Source organism: Neofelis nebulosa, chromosome 10 (genome assembly GCF_028018385.1).
Source record: "Neofelis nebulosa isolate mNeoNeb1 chromosome 10, mNeoNeb1.pri, whole genome shotgun sequence".
Taxonomy (NCBI): Eukaryota; Metazoa; Chordata; class Mammalia; order Carnivora; family Felidae; genus Neofelis; species Neofelis nebulosa.
The window spans coordinates 15993117-16013515 of NC_080791.1; the positions used below are offsets into that span (position 1 = coordinate 15993117).

General features: G+C 44.7%; 1 protein-coding gene across 5 annotated transcripts in view; it reads left to right on the plus strand.

Moving 5' to 3' along the window:
* KMT2A (lysine methyltransferase 2A) overlaps window positions 1–20399 on the plus strand; it is an 86477-nt gene that overhangs the window by 58200 nt on the left and 7878 nt on the right. For all 5 annotated transcript variants that reach the window (XM_058686870.1, XM_058686869.1, XM_058686871.1 and 2 more), the window contains 5 exons: window positions 95–4337; window positions 5069–5149; window positions 6212–6270; window positions 7622–7792; window positions 9616–9690. In XM_058686870.1, coding sequence (XP_058542853.1) covers window positions 95–4337; window positions 5069–5149; window positions 6212–6270; window positions 7622–7792; window positions 9616–9690 — 4629 coding nt within the window. The remainder of the gene's footprint in view (window positions 1–94; window positions 4338–5068; window positions 5150–6211; window positions 6271–7621; window positions 7793–9615; window positions 9691–20399) is intronic.

Below are 20399 nucleotides of genomic sequence, written 5' to 3' on the forward strand. Positions count from 1 at the left end.
TCAGTGAAAAGTCATTGCCGAGTCATTGAAAGCAGTGGCTACCGCACGTTTGTCCCTCTCTGTAATAGACTATTATTTTCTCTCTCTTGTTCAGGAAGTCCTACCCCAACCACTCATGAAATAGTCACAGTGGGTGACCCTTTACTCTCCTCTGGACTCCGAAGCATTGGCTCCAGGCGACACAGCACTTCTTCCCTGTCACCCCAGCGGTCTAAACTCCGGATAATGTCTCCAGTGAGAACTGGGAGTACTTACTCCAGGAATAGTGTTCCCTCAGTCTCCGCCATCGGGACTGCCACAGATCTTGAGTCAAGTGCCAAAGCAGTTGATCATGTCTTAGGACCGCTGAACTCAAACAGTAACTTAGGGCAAAACACTCCCACCTCTTCAAATTCGCAAAGGACAGTGGTTACTATGGGCACTAAAACCAGTCACTTGGACGGATCTTCGTCTTCAGAAATGAAGCATTCCAGTGCTTCCGACTTGGCATCCAAGAGCTCCTCTTTGAAGGGAGAGAAGGCCAAAGTGCCAGGTTCCAAGAGTTCAGAGGGATCTGCACATGCTGTGGCTTATCCTGGCATTCCCAAGCTGGCCCCGCAGCTTCATAACACAGCATCTGGAGAATTAAATGCTAGCAAGATCGGCACTTTTGCTGAACTCTCTTCGGTGCCATTTTCTTCTAAAGAGGCCCTCTCCTTCCCCCCACTCCATCTGAGAGGGCAAAGGAACGATCGAGACCAACACGCAGACTCTAACCAATCAGTAAACCCCTCTCCCGAGGAAGATGCGGAAGTCAAAACCTTGAAGCTATCTGGAGTGAGCAACAGGTCATCCGTTGTCAATGAACATGTGGGATCTAGTTCCAGGGACAGGAGACAGAAAGGGAAAAAGTCTTGTAAAGAAACTTTCAAAGAAAAACATTCCAGTAAGTCTTTTTTGGAACCTGGTCAGGTGACCACCGGCGAGGAAGGAAACCTAAAGCCGGAGTTTGTTGATGAAGTTTTGACTCCAGAATTTATGGGGCAACGACCATGTAATAATGTTTCTTCTGATAAGATTGGAGACAAAGTCCTGTCTATTCCAGGAGTCCCCAAAGCTCCATCCATGCAAGTAGAAGGATCTGCCAAGGAATTACAGACACCCCGGAAACGCACGGTCAAAGTGACACTGACGCCTCTCAAAATGGAGAGTGAGGGCCAGTCCAAGAATACCCTGAAAGAAAGTAGTCCCGTTTCCCCTCTGCAAATAGAGTCAGCATCTCCAACAGAACCAGTTTCAGCCTCTGAAAGTCCAGGAGATGGTCCAGTGGCCCAGCCAAGCCCCAATAATACCTCATCCCAGGATTCTCAAAGTAACAATTATCAGAATCTTCCGGTTCAGGACAGAAACCTGATGCTTCCAGATGGTCCCAAACCTCAGGAGGATGGCTCTTTCAAGAGGAGATACCCCCGTCGCAGTGCCCGGGCACGCTCTAACATGTTCTTCGGGCTCACCCCACTCTATGGGGTAAGATCCTACGGTGAAGAAGACATTCCATTCTACAGCAGCTCAACTGGGAAGAAACGAGGCAAGAGATCAGCTGAGGGACAGGTGGATGGGGCCGATGACCTAAGCACTTCTGATGAAGATGACTTATATTATTACAATTTCACTAGGACAGTGATTTCTTCAGGCGGAGAGGAACGGCTGGCATCCCATAATCTATTTCGGGAGGAAGAACAGCGTGACCTCCCGAAGATTTCTCAGCTGGATGGTGTCGATGACGGCACAGAGAGCGATACGAGCGTCACAGCCACAGCGAGGAAGAGCAGCCAGATTCCAAAGAGAAACGGCAAAGAAAACGGAACGGAGAACTTAAAGATGGAGCGGCCTGAAGACGCCGGCGAGAAAGAGCACGTCCTTAAGAGTTCCGTGGGCCACAAAAATGAGCCAAAGATGGATAACTGCCACTCTGTGAGCAGAGTTAAAACACAGGGGCAGGATTCCTTGGAGGCTCAGCTCAGCTCATTGGAGTCCAGCCGCAGAGTCCACACGAGCACCCCATCGGACAAGAACCTACTAGACACCTACAACACCGAGCTCCTGAAATCGGACTCGGATAACAACAACAGTGACGACTGTGGGAACATCCTGCCCTCGGACATCATGGACTTCGTCCTAAAGAATACCCCATCCATGCAGGCTTTGGGCGAGAGCCCGGAGTCCTCTTCGTCGGAACTCCTAAATCTCGGTGAAGGCTTGGGTCTCGACAGTAACCGGGAAAAGGACATGGGTCTTTTCGAAGTGTTTTCTCAGCAGCTGCCCACGACAGAACCTGTGGACAGTAGCGTCTCCTCCTCTATCTCAGCAGAGGAGCAGTTCGAGCTGCCCCTGGAGCTGCCGTCTGATCTGTCTGTCCTGACCACCCGGAGTCCCACGGTCCCCAGCCAGAATGCCGGTAGACTGGCTGTGATCTCCGACTCAGGAGAGAAGAGGGTGACCATCACGGAGAAGTCTGTGGCCTCCTCTGAAGGGGACTCGGCACTGCTGAGTCCCGGGGTAGATCCGACGCCCGAAGGCCACATGACTCCCGATCATTTTATCCAAGGACACATGGACGCGGACCACATCTCCAGCCCTCCTTGTGGTTCAGTGGAGCAGGGTCATGGCAACAATCAGGATTTAACTAGAAACAGTAGCACCCCCGGCCTTCAGGTACCTGTTTCCCCTACTGTTCCTATCCAGAACCAGAAATATGTGCCCAACTCTACCGAGAGTCCTGGCCCATCTCAGATTTCTAATGCAGCTGTCCAGACCACTCCACCCCACCTGAAACCAGCCACTGAGAAACTCATTGTTGTTAACCAGAACATGCAGCCACTTTATGTTCTCCAAACTCTTCCAAATGGAGTGACCCAAAAAATCCAATTGACCTCTTCTGTTAGTTCTACACCCAATGTGATGGAGACAAATACTTCAGTATTGGGGCCCATGGGAAGTGGTCTCACCCTAGCCACGGGACTAAATCCAAGCTTGCCAACTTCTCCATCTCTCTTCCCTCCTGCTAGCAAAGGATTGCTCCCCATGTCTCATCGCCAGCACTTACATTCCTTCCCCGCAGCTACTCAAAGTAGTTTCCCACCCAACATCAACAGCCCTCCTTCAGGCCTACTTATTGGGGTTCAGCCTCCTCCAGATCCCCAACTTTTGGTTTCAGAAGCCAGCCAGAGGACAGACCTCAGTACCACAGTAGCCACTCCATCCTCTGGACTCAAGAAAAGACCCATATCTCGTCTGCAGACCCGAAAGAATAAAAAACTCGCTCCCTCTAGCAACCCTTCAAACATTGCCCCTTCCGATGTGGTTTCTAACATGACACTGATTAACTTCACACCCTCCCAGCTGCCAAATCATCCCAATCTGCTAGATTTGGGCTCACTTAACACTTCATCTCACCGAACTGTCCCCAACATCATAAAAAGGTCTAAATCTGGCATCATGTATTTTGAACAGGCTCCGCTGTTACCGCAGAGTGTGGGAGGCACTGCCGCGGCGGCGGCGGGCGCATCAACAATAAGCCAGGACACCGGCCACCTCACCGCGGGGCCTGTGTCTGGCTTGGCATCCGGCTCCTCCGTCTTGAACGTTGTATCCATGCAAACCGCAACAACCCCTACGAGTAGTGCGTCAGTTCCGGGACATGTCGCGTTAACCAACCCCAGGCTGCTCGGTACCCCGGATATTGGCTCAATAAGCAACCTTTTAATCAAAGCCAGTCAGCAGAGCCTGGGGATGCAGGACCAGCCTGTGGCTTTGCCACCAAGTTCAGGAATGTTTCCGCAACTGGGGACGTCCCAGGCTCCTCCTGCCGCGATGACAGCGGCATCTAGCATCTGCGTGCTCCCCTCTGCTCAGACCGCGGGCATAACGGCCGCCTCGCCTCCGGGGGAAGCAGAAGAACACTATCAGCTTCAGCATGTGAACCAGCTCCTTGCCAGCAAAACTGGGATTCTCCCTTCCCAGCGTGATCTTGATTCTGCTCCAGGGACCCAGGGAGCCAGCTTTCCCCAGACAGTAGATGCCCCCAACAGCGCGGGGCTGGAGCAGAACAAGGCTTTATCCTCAGCTATGCAAGCCAGCTCAGCCTCTCCTGGGGGCTCTCCGTCCTCTGGGCAGCAGTCAGCAAGCCCCTCCGTGCCGGGTCCCACCAAACCCAAACCAAAAATCAAACGGATTCAGCTGCCTTTGGACAAAGGGAATGGCAAGAAGCACAAAGTTTCCCATTCGCGGACCAGTTCTTCTGAAGCACACATTCCAGACCAGGAAGCCAGCGCGACATCCCTGACCTCAGTCGCAGGGTGAGAGATGCCAATATCCGCTCTGCTGGGTGGGCGGGATCTTGTGCTCGGGACTAGAGGCTGGGGCAGTGGCAGTCTTCTGGGAGGGACGTGTTGCATTGCTCGGGGGTGTTCTGGGTTGTGACTTTGATTTTTTTTTTTTTTTTTTTTTTTTTTTCCCCCTCACAGCAGTGATTTCTAGAGCAAAATTTAGTTCCATCCGTGGGCAGTTTGTCTCTGGGATAGAACCACATCTCTAATTACTCTTTGATTTAAAACAGTGCTGCTGTTTGCTCTTGGCGTTTGGTTTTCTGGGGGACGGGGCGGGGGGGGGGGCTGGTGTTTGTGTTTTTGTTTTTGTTTTGCTGAGGCTTAGGATACTGAAGGACGATTATTCCTGTCCAGAGGGCAAAGCCACCTGTTGTAGATCCTCATGAAGTCCCTTTTGAGAACACTAGCATGGGGTGTAACGCATGTAAAGTACACAAGTGAAGTTTGACATATGTGTGCACCCGCGTAGCCACCATGCAGATCAAGATCTAGAACATTCCTAGAGTTCCAGAAGCCTCCTTGTGCCTTCTCTTGGTCAGTACGCCCTCAAGATAACCACTGTCTAACCTGTATCACCACAGATTAGTTTTCTCAGCTCGTGAATGTTATCAGATCCATCGTGGTAGAGGCATTTCTTTAGACTGTTTGGCACATGTTTCCTGGTGGTTTTTCTTGAAAAGATACAAATGGTTCCATTCCAGGACTCCAGGAGCAGAGGCTGAGCAGCAGGGGACTGCTGATGTGGAACAGTCGTCCCAAAAGGAGTGTGGGCAGACCACAGGGTAAATATGCAGATCATTTCTCTAAGGTTAAGCCCTCAGTTCTGTCCACCTCATTTCAAAAAAATAGTTATTCCTGATTTGTATTATTTTTGTTGCCAAAGTTTTTTTTTTTTTTTTTTTAAGTTTGTTTGTTTATTTATCTATTTATCTATTGGGGTGGGGGAGGGGCAGAGAGAGAATCCCAAGCAGGCTCCATGCTGTCAACACGGAGCCCAACGTGGGGCTCGATCCCGCAAACAACGTGATCGTGACCTGAGCCGAAATCAAGAGTGGGACGCTTAACCCAACTGAGCCACCCAGGCGCCCCTGTATATGCCTTTCTTACATAAAATGAATAATGCTATACATACTGTTCTGTACTTGGTTTTGTTTTGTTTTGTTATTTATTTAAACAGTCCCTTATCGGAGTACCTGGGTGACTCAGTGGGTTAAGCGTCCGACTCTGGATTTCGGCTCAAGTCATGATCTCATGGTCATGAGATTGAACCCCGAATTGGGCTCTGCTCTGACAGTGAAGAGCCTGGGCATTCGCTGTCTCCCTCTCTCTCTGCCCCACCCCTGCTTGCACTTTCTCTCTCTCAAAATAAATGAATTAATATAAAAAAATAAAAAAGATAAACCGCCCCTTATGGATACGCATTTGGGTTGTTTCCAAATGTTATTTAATTTAAGAAAAGGGAAACTGGTGGTGGTTTTCTGGCTCGGGCAGCTGGCTTTTATTTCTGGTTAAAGCAGTTAACTTAAGTGATTCCAGAACTGCTTTTTTTCGAATACTTGAGGGTATGAGAAAAATTTCAAGGATATAATGTACAAACTGCAAAAGCAGAAACTTAATGTCAATATTTGGGAAAGAGTCTCATAAGAGATAGTTTTATGTTATGTACCTTACAGTAGTGTGATGGTGTTTACTCAACAGGTAATACACAAATCATCCTGTGGTTCATTTCTAGCAGTTGTTTCATATAGCCCATACAACAGTATGGCAGACTATGGACAGTTTTTATCTTTGAATTAAAGAGCTAGCTGATGTTACATCTCACCTTTGGTTTTCCTTTCATTTAGGCAAGTTCTTCCTGAGATTCAGACAACACAAAATTCAGCAAATGAACAAGAAAGTACAGGTACGTGGGTAGGTAACAGGTTAGAATTCGAATTCCAAAGCCAAACGTGCTATAAAAATTGCCTACGTTATCTACTAGTTTTCTAAATGAAAAAAATCTTAAGCTCCAAAGAAGTTCAGTGATTGGCCAGAGGTGTAGACTAAACCTCAGAGCGTCTGTCTCCTGGTCCAGTGCCCTTCTACTACATTTCTATGACCAGCTGTCAAGTAGTCTTCTGTTCTACTTGTTCTATAGCAGTGTGATTTTACTAGCCCGTGATTACCTGACTTCATCCCTCAGTGGTCACCGAAGAAAGCCGTATGTCTGGTCACAACCCCAGATGCATCTCCATAGCACTTTCCGTCATCTGTGCTAATGAATTGGGTCAGTAAAGAACCGGTCACTTCAAGATTAGTAAGATCTGGGTATAAAGCTTTGCCCGTTTTCACTGAGGGAACTTCTCAAAAGAGAGGCAGCTAGAGAAAATGCTCAAGTGTAACATGTGGGATGTGATCCCATTCTGCTGATTGGCTGATTTCTCAGGAGAACTGATACACCTCCTTCTGCAAGAAGGCGGGGGTGTGGGGGGGTTGGTGGCAGGCTTTGGAGCCATATGGGTTGAAATCTCATCTTATATGAACTTGGGCTACCTACTCTCTGCCTCGGGTTTCTTGCCTTTGAAGCGTACATTATAATAACACTTCCCTCACTGGATTGCTGTGAGGTTTCTCTGAGTTAATACACAGGAAGTTCCTAGAAGAGTGCCTCGATGCCTAGTGCTTCATTCATATCCATCATTATTAGTTTTTAGCTTTGACCCTACTGGGGGCAGTTGCTTATTGAAAAACTATCAAATTAGGGCACCTGGGTGGCGCAGTCGGTTAAGCGGCCGACTTCGGCTCAGGTCACGATCTCGCGGTCCGTGAGTTCGAGCCCCGCATCGGGCTCTGGGCTGATGGCTCGGAGCCTGGAGCCTGTTTCCGATTCTGTGTCTCCCTCTCTCTCTGGCCCTCCCCCGTTCATGCTCTGTCTCTCTCTGTCTCAAAAATAAATAAACGTTTAAAAAAAATTTTTTTTTAAAAAAAGAAAAACTATCAAATTGACATACCAGGAAGTCATACCACAGAGACAGCATGACTTCAGGTAAAAAAAAAAAAAAAAAAAAAAAAAAAAAATCCATTTCTGTCGCTCTCCAGCTATGACCTAGGGCAGGCTGCTCCACGGCTTTGAGCCTCAGATTTTGTTATCTGTAAATGGGAGTGATCCTACCAACCATGGAATGTTGTTAGGCTTGGAGATAACGTATCAGTGCTCAGTAAGTGTTTGTTTGCTAATGCAACCACTTTGGCCCCTATCTGTTTTCTCCCTGTAGAACCTAAAACAGTGGAAGAAGAAGAAAGCAATTTCAGCTCTCCACTGATGCTTTGGCTCCAGCAAGAACAGAAAAGAAAGGAAAGCATTGCTGAGAAAAAGCCCAAGAAAGGACTTGTTTTTGAAATTTCAAGTGATGATGGCTTTCAGATCTGTGCGGAAAGTATCGAAGGTGAGTGGATTAAATAAGGTTGGGGGGCACCTGGCTGGCTGCTTTGTGGAGCATGTGACTCTTGATCTCGGGGTTGTGAGCTCGAATCCCACGTTGGGTGTAGAGATTACTTTAAAAAAAAAACAACAAAAACCAGGTTGTCTCGCTAGCGCAGGCCCTGACTCAGCCAGATCTGCCCTTACGTACATTAATTAGTACCATTGATGTGGGTAGTTTTGTGCGAGGTGTTATGGAAGATACTCGAAGGCATTATACATCTAACTTGTCCTTAAGTTCCTGGGGAGATATAATCCATAACTTAGCTGAGCACATGAGACCTCTTCTCTCTCCGGCCTTGTCTTCTGTGATTTCTTTGTGTACCTTAACTGCCATTCTGTCTCACCCCTGTGCCTTCTCCGTTTCTTCCCTCTGCCTGGAATGATCTTTCTACCCTAGTATACCTGGTGAACTCTAGCTTGTCCTTCAGGGTTCTGCTTGGAAAGTCTTCCCTGACCTTCTGAGGCAGATAAGCACTCCCACTCCTTCCTTTCTGCTCCTTTTGGAATCTTAAATGCTTCTCGGTATAGCTTAAACTTTGTTTTGTAAATGTCTGTTTGCTTTTACAGTTTACTCAACAGGGAACTTCCTAGAAGGGCTGGCATTTTATTTTCTTGTTCGGTAGCTGTTGAAGAACTAGTGAACTTTCTCTAGGCAAGAAGTACTAGAGGAGTTGGAAGGAAAGAGGGATCCCTGTGGGTCAGTTAGGGTTATTGAACCCAGGAAAAATGGTGGAATAGAAGACCCCATTAAAAGAGGTAATAGGATTTGAGCTAGGAAAAGAGAAATGGGAAAGGCTTTCTAAAAAGAGACACACGCAGTTAGACAGGATTGCATGTGGTGGGTTTAGAGCATCCTCGGGTGGGAGAGGACCTCGAAATCCTTATCGGGTAGTAGTGAGATAGAAAACTGCGAAGGTTAATTGGGCACAAGTTTTGGAGGGCGTTCAGTGCCAAACCATGAGGCCTTTGGAAGTCTGGAAAAGTGAAATAAAAGCAGAATTTCAAGAAGCGTAAGGTGGACTCAATTAGAGACATGGAGGTGGCAGGAGGTCACCGATGAGAGCATAGCTACAGTAGAGATGTCCGGTAACAAAGCCCGTTCCCAGCAGGCAGAGAGAGGAAAGAAGAATGGACATACTTCATGACTGCTTGGATATGGAGAGCAGAGAGAGAAGGTGACTGAAGATTCAGGCCTGGGTCACTAAAAATAATAAATAAGTAAATAAATAAATAAATAAATAAATAAAAAGATATGTAAGGAGAACAAAAAAACTACGTTGAGTGTATGAGTGCCACATACAACACATTGAGCGTGATGTGCTGGTGACAAGTCCAACAGACAGTAGGAGATCATAGAATCTTAAGTTGGAGCTGGAAGGGACTGAAGAGGTTTTCTCATCATACCTCATAGTTTTAAGGAACAGAGGTAAAGATCTCCCCAGAGTCTGGGTTAAATCATTAATGCTAATACTGTTTTGTTCAGGGGCATTGGGAACAGAGGTAATACCATACATTCAGGTTTGGGACCCGGACTACCATCAAGGGATGTGAATGCTTTGGGGATTCGGGGGTCATTTTCAGAAGGTGTGAACCTCCTTTCTAACAGGAGGAAGCACTGCTGGGTAGTGCTCCTGCCCAGCCTCTTATGCACGGAAAACATTAAAACTAAGAAAACAAAAAAACCATTTTAGAAGCGTGTTTTCACCCTGTAGGGATTCTAAGCTCAACGTTTGTGCATGCCATTGGTGTTGGAAGTAGTTGACCAAATATTTCATTTCTGCACAGATGCCTGGAAGTCACTGACAGATAAAGTCCAGGAAGCTCGATCAAATGCCCGCCTAAAGCAGCTCTCATTTGCAGGTAACGGCCACAGTGGTCATTTTATTCTGAATACTCTGTCTCAGGGTATTCTGGTAGCTTGTTGGCCTAAAACTATAGAGTTGATTCTACAAAAATGTCAAACTTTTTACAAAAGAAAATGGAATTCTTATAGTATACAGCACACCCATTTAAAGCATACTGTTCACGGCACCTGGGTGGCTCAGTTGGTTAAGCATCCGACGTCAGCTCAGGTCATGATCTTGTGATTTGTGAGTTTGGGCCCCTCAGCAGGCTCTGTGCTGACATCTCAGAGCCTGGATCCTGCTTCGGATTCTGTGTCCCCGTCTCTCTCTGCCCCTCCCCCACTCACACCTTGTCTCTCTCTCTCCCAAAAATAAACATTAAAAAATAATAATAATAAAGCATACGGTTCAATGGCTCTCAGTGTATTCACGGAGTTGTGCAACCGTCACTACGGTATAATTCCAGAACGTTTTCATCATCCCTTCAGGAAACTCCATACTCATTAGCAGTCACTCCTCAGCTCCAACACCCACCACCATTGATCTCCTTTGTCTCTAGGTATTTGTATGGAATCATACAATTATATGGCCTTTTATGACTGGATTCTTTGATTTATTTATCTAATGTTTATTTACTTTTGAGAGAGAGACAGAGTGCAAGCAGGGGAGGGGCAGAGAGAGAAGGAGACACCGAATCCAAAGCAGGCTCCAGGCTCCGAGCTGTCAGCACTGAGACCGCTGCAGGGCTTGAACTCACAAACCATGAGATCGTGATCTGAGTCGAAATCGGACGCTCAACCAACTGAGCCACCCAGACGCCTCTGGATTCTTTGATTTAACATAATGCTTTCAAGCTTTCTCTCTGCTTTAATGTTGCATCAGTAGTTTATTGTATTCTTTTTCTTTTTTCTTATGCTTATTTTTGAGAGAGCACGCGCGTGTACACAAGTGAGCGGGGGAGGGGCAGAGAGACAGAGGGACAGAGGATCTGAAGCAGGCTCCATGCTGGCAACAAGCCCAATACAGGGCTTGAACTCAGGAACCACAAGATGGTGACCTGAGCCAAAGTTGGATGCTTAACCGACCGAGCCACCCAGGAGCTCCATTGTTTTCTTTTCTTTTTTTTTTTTTTTTTTAAACAGATGAATTTTTTTATTGAGGTAAAATTCACATAACATAAATTTACCAACTTAACCTTATTTTTTTCCAGAGTAACCCATTTTTAAGTGTACAATTCACTGGTGTTAAATGTATTCACGTTGTGCAACCATCCATCCATCCCATAACTTTTCTTCTTGTGAAACTGAAACTCCCCTTTCCCCATTGTCTCCCGCCCCCGGCAACCACCATTCTCCTTTCTGTCTGTATGGATTTTGATTACTTTCAGTACCTCATGTAAATGGAATTACACGATAAGTGGACTGGCTCATCTCACTTAGCGTTATGCCCTCAAGATTCATCCATGCTGTAGCAGAGTGCAAAATTTCCTTCCTTTTTAAGGCTGAATAATATTTCACTGTATTTATATGTCACCGTTTGCTGATTGATTCACTCATCCACGGATACCTGTTGCTTCCACATTTTAGCCATTGTGAATCGTTCTGCTGTGAATGTGGGTGTATAGATACCTATTCAAGACCCTACTGTCCAGGGCCCCTGCGGGGCTCAGTCAGTTAAGCGTCCAACTCTTGGTTTTGGCTCAGGTCATGATCCCAGGGTCGTGGGATTGAGCCCCGCATCAGGCTCCACCCTGGTTGCGGAGTCTGCTCAAGATTCTCTCTCTCCTCTCTCTGCCCCTCTCCCCTGCTCATGCCCTCTCTCAAAAAATCAATAAACAAATAAATAAAATAGTTCCTATTTAAAAAAAAAAAAAAAAAAAAAAAAAAAAGACCTTGCTTTCCATTTCCGGGAGGCATATACCCAGAAGTTGAATTGCTGGATCATTGTTTTTTGGGTTTTTTTAATGGTAATTCCATTTTTAATTTTTTTTTAACATTTATTTATTTTTGAGACAGAGAGAGACAGAGCATGAACGGGGGAGGGGCAGAGAGAGAGGGAGACACAGAATCGGAAGCAGGCTCCAGGCTCTGAGCCATCAGCCCAGAGCCCGCCGCGGGGCTCGAACTGGCGGACCGCGAGATCGTGACCTGAGCTGAAGTCGGATGCCCAACCGACTGCGCCACCCAGGCGCCCCCCATTTTTAATTTTTTAAGGAACCACCATACTAGTTGCCCCAGTGGCTGCACCATTTTACATGCCCACCAGCAGTGCCCGAGGGTTCGAATTTCTTCACCTCCTCTTTTTTTTGATAGAAGCCAGCTAAAGCGATGTGAAATGGTATCTCATTATAGTTTCGATTTACATTTCCCTAATGATTCGTGATGTTGAGCATCTTTACCTGGGTTTATTGGCTATTTGTAGGTCTTCTTTGGAAAAAATGAAGGCCTCTGTTTAAGGCCTTTGCTTGTTTCTTAATCAGGCTTTGTTGTTGTTCTTGTTGTTGTTGTTGTTGTTGTTGTTTTTAATGTTTATTTATTTTTGAGAGAGAGGGGGAGACGGACAGAGTGCGAGAGGGAGAGAGGCAGGGAGAGAGGGAGACACAGAATTTGAAGCAGGCTCCAGGCTCTGAGCTGTCAGCACAGAGCTCGAACTCAACGAACTGCATGATCATGACCTGAGCTGAGGTCAGACTCCCAACCGATTGAGCCACCCAGGTGCCCCTGTTGTTATTATTGTTGTTATGGTTGAGTTTTAAAAGTTGTCTCTACATTCTAGATATTAATCAGACAGATGATTTATAATATACATATCTATGTATAGAGATAGAGATAGATTAGATATAGAGATATTTGTGAGGGAGATATTTGGGGGCAAATATGTCTCCACAGTGTAGATATTAATGAGAGGGATAATTTACCATATATATATTTAGATTTGTGAGGGAGATATTTGGGGGGCAAGAAAATATGATTTGTTGGTCCCGTGCCCAACTGCGGTGGTCATTGGGTGGAACTGTAGTTAAATTTGTACTTTGCCTCTCCCAGTAGTCATTTTGAACTGATTACTTATATGTATAAAATCCTACTCCTGGAGTAAGCCAGCATTCTGAACTTTGTTCGCAGCGTCAAACTGAGTAGCCAGCCCTTTGTTCTGGCCAAAAGGACAGAATTTCCTTTGATTTATCCAAGTCTTTTACTGCCACATGGAATGGTGGTAAGAAACCATGTACTTTGGAGGGAGAAAAAACTGAGTACAAGCCACATTTCTGCCCTTTTGCTATCAACATTCCACTGAGTGCAAGCTAATTGACTTCTCTGAGTCTCAATATCCTTATCTAAAAGGGAATATTGGGACACCTGGGTGGCTCACTTAGTTGAGAGTTCGACTTTCGCTCAGGTCATGATCGCGAGTTCCTGAGTTCAAGCCCCACGTAGGGCTGTCTGCTGTGAGTGCTTCAGATCCTCTGCCTTCCCTCTCCCTGCCTCTCCCCCACTCATGCTCGCTCGCTCTCTCTTAAAAATAAATAAAAACATGAAAGAAAAATAAAAAGGAGGGGTGCTTGGGTGGCTCAGTCAGTTAAGCGTCCCAACTTCGGCTCGGTTCATGATCTTGTAGTTCTTGAGTTCAAGCCCCATGTTAGGCTCTGTGCTGACAGCTTGGAGACTGGAGCCTGCTTTGGATTCTGTGTCTCCCTCTCTTTCTCTGCCCCTCCCCCTCTCGCACTCTTTTTCTTTCTTTCTCTCAAAAATAAACATTAAAAAATTTTTTAAAAAAAGAAAAAGGAATTTTAATGTGACCTTCAAAATTTATAGTGAGAATTAATTAACATGTTGTGTCAACTATACTCAAACAAAACATTTTTTTAAAAAGGGACCTGGCATTATTGACTACTTATATGTATGTAGATAAATACAGTTATTTATATGTATACAAGTAATGTTATTTATTTATACATCTTAATTTACCTAATATGCCAAATAAAGACCATTATCTTTACGGAAAAGATTTGAGACAATTCAGAGAAATCATCGAAGACTAGCTTTGGGGGGAAGGTAATAGTATATTTTCATATATGGTATGAAGTGAGGGTCAACTGCATTCTATTGCATGTGGATACCTGGTTTTCCTAGCATCACTTGTTGAAAAGACTGTCTTTTCCCCCATTAAATGGTCTTGGCACCGTGGTCAAAACTCATGTGACCAGGGGCTCCTGGCTGGCTCAGTCAGGGGAACATGTGACTCTTGATCTCGGAGTTGTGAGTTTGAGCCCCGTGTTGGGTGTGCACATTACTTAAAAATAAAATCTTTTAAAAAAAAAAAGGCATGTGACCAGATATGCAGCGGTTTATTACTAGACTCAGTTCTATTCCATTAGTCTGTATGTCTGTCTTTATGCCAGTACCACACTGTTTTGATTAATTACTGTACATCTGTGATAAACTTTGAAAGCAGGAAATTTGTAGTTCTCCGGTTTTGTTCTTTCTCAGGATTATTTTGGCTACTCAGGATCCCCTCAGATTCCGTATGAATTTTAAGATGAGCTTTTCTATTTTTGCAAAAAAATGTTATTGGGATGTTGATAGAAATTGCACGGAATCTGTAGATCACTTTGGTAGTATTGACATTTTAACAGTATTAAGTCTTCTAACCCATGAACACGAGATATGTTTCCTTTTATTTAGGTCTTTAATTTCTTTTAGCAGTGTTTTGTAGTTTTCATTGTACAAGTCTTTCACCTCCTCGATTAAGTTAGTTTGTACGTCCTTTTTTCTTTGTGATGCTATTGTAAACAGAACCGTTTTGTAATTTCCTTTTCAGATTGTTCGTGGTTTGTGTATAGAAACTCAACTGATTTTTGCGTGTTGACTTTATCCTGTTACTTTGATGAACTCACTTATTTTAACAAGTGTTTTGCGGTATCATTAGAGTTTTCTACATATAAGATCATATCCTCTGCAAACGGAGATAACCTTACTTCTTCCTTTCCAATTTAGGTGACTTTTATTTCTTTATTTTTACTTAATAGAAGTGGTGAAAGTGGGCATCCTTGCTTCATTCATGACCTTGGAGGGAAAGCTTTCAATCTTTCACTATTGGATATAGTATTCTCTGTGGGTTGGTCAGTACGTGCCTTTTATTAGTTCTTCATTCCTTTATATTGCCAAAGAATACTCCATTTTGTGGATATACCATATGTCGTTTCTCCATTCATCAGCTGAGGGACATTGGGTGTTTTTCCACCTTCTGAACCCCTGAACCGTAAGATCATGAGCCAAGCTGAAATCAGTTTCAGACGCTTAACTGACTGAGCCACCAAGGTGCACCATGTATAGACGTGTTTTTATTTCTCTTGGATATATACCGAGGCGTGGAATTGCTGGGTCATGTGGTGACTCTATGTTTATATTTTGAGGAACTGGGGCACATGGGCGGCTCAGTCAGTTGAGCGACTTGACTTCAGCTCAGGTCGATCTCGTGGTTTGTGAGTTTGAGCCCCATGTCAGGCTCTGTGCTGACAGCTCAGAGTCCGGCTTCTGATTCTGTGTCTCCCCCTCTCTCTGCCCCTCCCCCACTCACACTCTGTCTCTCTCGCTCTTTCAAAAATATTTTTTTAAAAAGAAAAGAAAGAGGGGCATCTGGGTGGCTCAGTCGGTTAAGCAGCCGACTTTGGCTCAGGTCGCAATCTCGCGGTCCGTGAGTTCGAGCCCCGCGTCGGGCTCTGTGCTGACAGCTCAGAACCTGGAGCCTGTTTCAGATTCTGTGTCTCCCTCTCTCTCTGCCCCTCCCCTGTTCATGCTCTGTCTCTCTGTGTCTCAAAAATAAATAAACGTTAGAAAGAAAGAAAGAAAGAAAGAAAGAAAGAGAAAAAGAAAGAAAGAAAGAAAAATTAAACTTTGAGGAACTGCTAGATTGTTTTTTGAGTAGCTGCACCATTTTACACTAGCGATGTTTGATGGATCCAATACCTATATCCTTGTCAACACTTGTTATTGGCTGTCTTTTTGTTACGGATATCCTCCTGAATTATTTATTCAAAAATAAATACATAAACTTAAAAAAATTAAAAATAAATAAAAAATGATTAACTATTTTATTAACAGGCTTTTGCATTTTTATTTTGAGAGAGAGAGAGAGAGCAAGAGCAGGGGAGGGTCAGGGAGAGAGGGAGAGAGAGACTCACAGGCAGGCTCCACACTGCTAGCCCAAAGCCCGGCGCGGGGCTCAAACCCACAAACCACGAGATCGTGACCCGAGCCGAAATCCAGAGTCAGATGCTTAACCAACTGAGCTAACCAGGAGCCCCAACTATTTTATTCACAGATTTATTAACAAAGATTCAGAACTTGGAGATGATCTAGATAAAGACGGAGGAGACAGGCTCTCTCTTACATTAATGGCAGATACATAAATTATGAATACAGCTGATTGGAGGAGCGGTTGAGCAACGGCTATGAAAATTTTCGACTCATTTGCCCCTCCATCCAACAATTCCACTTCTAGGAAAGTATCCTCTAGGTAGTCTCAGCCAAGTCATGAAAAATGTATGAGGGTAGGTGAAGCATCCTTAAGTTAGGCTCAGCGGGGTAAGCGCCTCATGGCTGGTGAGTTTGAGCCCCGCCTGAGGCTCTGCACTGACAGTGCTTGGGGTTCTCTCTCCCTCTCTGCCCCTCCCCCGTTCATGCTGTCTCTGTCTCTGTTTCTCTCAAAAGAAATAAACTTAAAAAATATGTACGAGGGTGGACTGGGAGAAGGGAGATTGGGAAGAGACTTTAAAAGAAAAAATGTATGAGGGTGTTCATTCCAACATGTGTTAGCAAAAAACTAGAGGCAGCAAGCCAAATACTCCTCAACAGGAGAATTTAGAAAGAGGTCCAAAGTAAATTAATTGGAAGGGGCTGGTGGTAACCGTATGTATCCGGTATGATCATGACTCCCTTTAGATACTTTAATGTTTGCACCCACATATCCACACACGCGTACTCCATCTCAATCTACAGAATGGTTGCCTCAGAGTGTCACCTGGGGAATTCAAATGGGCAACTTGGACTTCCTGTGCTGTTTCACTTCATTTCCATGAGTGGATATCACTTTTCCAAATTGTTAACAAAGAGTTAATTCAAGTGCAGTTGTTAAAAAAGCAGATGGCAAATAAACTTTTACAAAGATCTTCTGAGCATTGAGTAGTGTATAGAATTGTCGAATCATTACGTGACATGCTTGAAACTAATGTAATACTGTATATAGGAAAAAAAGAAAAAGCAAAGACAAAAAGAGTTCGGATTCTCCTAGGTTCTCAGCCTCTGCCCCTCCCTCTACCCTCGTGCTAGGCTTCTTCGGCCATTCTCACCCTCTCACATTACACTCCTGTGATTCATCCAGTCTTCCTACCATCCCTCATATCTCAAGCCAAAAGAGTCCAGTAAATCTTGACGTTTTTCCTTTCCCTCACCATTCACATCCAGTTGGTCGCTGCCGTTGACTCTACCCCAGAAGTATGAGTCATGTTCCCTTCTTCTGTCTCCTTCTTTCCTCAGGGATAGCCTTTGTCATTCTCTCACCAGTAATCTCAAAAAGCCTTCGAAATGGTCCCTGAGTCTCCCGTCTCCTCCTGGTGGTGAATCCTCAGTGTCCCCAGAAGTACCTCAGAAGCTTCTTTGGTTGCCTACTAACTGTAGAATAAAGTGTTCAGCCCTTAAATGCTGGTTATTTAAAAATATTACTGAACGCTTGAATGTGCCTGGCTTCATGTGGGACACTTAGGATATAAGTGCTGAGTAGAAGCAGACTCAGGCCTGCCCTCCAGGGTTTCCAATCCATTGACCCCTTCACAACGAGGTCCTTGCCTCACGACTTTATATCTAGTGGCAGAGATAAGTACTCTGAAGAATGAAATCAGGGGCACAGGGTGGGTAGCTGGTGGCAGGGAGCCTCCTCTAGATAGAGTGGTCAGGAAAGGAGTTTCTTGAAGAGATGACATTAAATAAAGCTGAGGGCTGAGTGATGACAAGAAGGAGCGAGTCATGCGACAAGTAGAGTAAAAGCCCTCGATGCAGAAGAAATAGCACAGAGAAAAGCCCTAAAGTGGGAATTCCTTTGGTGTGTTTATTGTCTGTCTCTTCCATGAAATAAGAGCTCCATAAATACAGGTGTTTGCCTGTCTCGTTCACCTCTGTATTCCCAGGCTGTGTCTGGCACAGCAGAACGATGGAAAGAAAATGTGGGATATAGTAGGTGCTCAGGAAATATTTGTTGCATGAGTGAATGAATCGTCCACAACAGAAGAGATTGCTCCCGCAGGGTTTTATACTGTACCTTTATTTGGATACTTTCACAGCGTGTGACTTGGGTACCTGTTGGCCTCTCTCTGCCAAGAGCTTGAGAATGGGGGCCATTCTTTGTTCAAATTCATCTTTGTTCTCCCCATTACTGACACAGTATTTAATCTCGCTTTAAGCCCTCCAGTGAAAGTAGAGTTGAACACTCAGTCTAAGTATAAAAATGAACTTTCTATGGAAATAAGTATGTTTTTCCAGTGTCTTTTTCTGCCTAGGAATCCACAACAATCTAAAACTCCTAGGAAAAAATTCTTGGGGAAAATCAGTGTTGTGTGGGGAAAAAAAAGATGTTTGCCATTATCTTAATTGGCTTATAAGCTCTTCTATTGGAGGCTTGAGTTGTATACTTGGGTTGAATGCTAACTGGAACACAGTTGTGTCCAAAGAATGTGGCTGAAGACTGAACCTTCTACTTGCATTGAAACCAAATGATCTCCCTTAGAAATTCTCTAAGTGAAATAAGAATCAGGCAACTAATAGTAACTTTCCACCCTTCTCAAAAAATTATCAGGGACAAAATTAAAAAAATAAAAAAAATAAAAAAATAAAAAAAAAAAAAGGGCGCCTGGGTGGCGCAGTCGGTTGAGCGTCCGACTTCAGCCAGGTCACGATCTCGCGGTCCGTGAGTTCGAGCCCCGCGTCAGGCTCTGGGCTGATGGCTCGGAGCCTGGAGCCTGTTTCCGATTCTGTGTCTCCCTCTCTCTCTACCCCTCCCCCGTTCATGCTATGTCTCTCTCTGTCCCAAAAATAAATTAAAAAAATAAAAAAAAATAAAAAAAAAATAAAAAAAATAAAAAAATTATCAGGGACATAGAAGAATTTCAAAATATGAAAAAGCAACCGCAAGAACAAAGTAAAAGGTAGACAGGGTCCCATCCCCCAGAAGTAATCCTTGTCAACATATAAACCCAGATAGCCTCCCAGGCATGACACTCAGTCCCCAAATTACACTGAGGTTGCATCTCTAAATATGCTTCATAGCACACGGGGTGTGACTGTTGGAATTGTGCGTGTGATCCTAGCACAACAGACACCCTTGTCTTGATATCTGTTAATAATACCAAAAACAATATTGCAACGAAAGAATATTGTTGACTTTATAAAAATGTAAAGAATATTGGCTATTTTGGGGCTCCTGGGTGGCTCAGCCGGTTATGATACTGGCTCAAGTAGTGATCTTGATGTCCTAAGATGGAGCCTGATGTCAGGTGCTCAGTCTCTCAAAGTAAATATATATATAAGATTTTTTTTTTTTTTAAAGATTTTACTTTTAAGTAATCTCCACACCCAACGTGGGGCTCGAACTTAACAACCCCGAGATCAAGAGTCACATGCTCTACTGACTGGGCCAGCCAGGCGCCCCCAGCATTAGCTATTTCTAGTGTCAAAGTAGTGGAATTGCCCCATCCCTTTAATGCAAGGAGACAGTTCAGAAGGACTTTCACCATCTATGCCCACAACTTATATAAATGTTATTTTTATAATGGCACCTGGATGGCTCAGTCGGTTTAAGCGTCTGACCAGCTCAGGTCATGATCTCACAGTCTGAGTTCAAGCCCTGCTTCAGGGTCTCTGCTCTCAGTACAGAGCACGCTTTGGATTCTCTGTGCCCCTCCCCTACTCATTCATTCTCTCTCTCTCTCTCTCTCTCTCTCTCTCTCTCTCTCTGTGTCAAAAATAAACATTAAAAAACTAGTAAGTGTAGGGGCACCTGGGTGGCTCAGTCAGTTGAGCGTCTGACTTCGGCTCAGGTCGTGATCTTGCGGTCCGTGAGTTCGAGCCCCGCGTCGGGCTCTGTGCTGACAGCTCAGAGCCTGGAGCCTGCTGATTCTGTCTCCCTCTCTCTCTGACCCTCCCCCCATTCATGCTCTGTCTCTCTCTGTCTCAAAAATAAATAAACGTTAAAAAAAAACTTAAAAACTAGTAAGTGTAATTTTTGTAAACTAAAATCAGAAATGCTCATTAATGTCATGAGACTAAGTGAGTAAGCACCTCTCAAGCGTACTGTACTACTCTATACGCTCACTATAACAACAGCAAAAGAGAGTTCCGTGCTAGGGACTTATTGCTAGCCATTCTTTTAAATTTTAGAGAAGTATCTATGTGAGTGTGAAGTTAGAGAACCCAGTTACCCCATTAACCTATAAACAAAAATGGGATCATGGTTGAAGCTCTCCAGTCCAAGGTTCAGAGCTCGTCCTACTAGCAGTGACCTCGGGTGTGGTGTTTAAATTCTCTGAGCCTAGATTTACTGACCTGAAAATGCAGCTGGTGACCCCTGCCTCATGTGGGCATTAAGACCACAAAGTGAAATAACACATACAACCTATCTGTGTACATAAGAGCATAGAAAACAGTGTGGTGGTGTGTGTGTGTGTGTGTGTGTGTG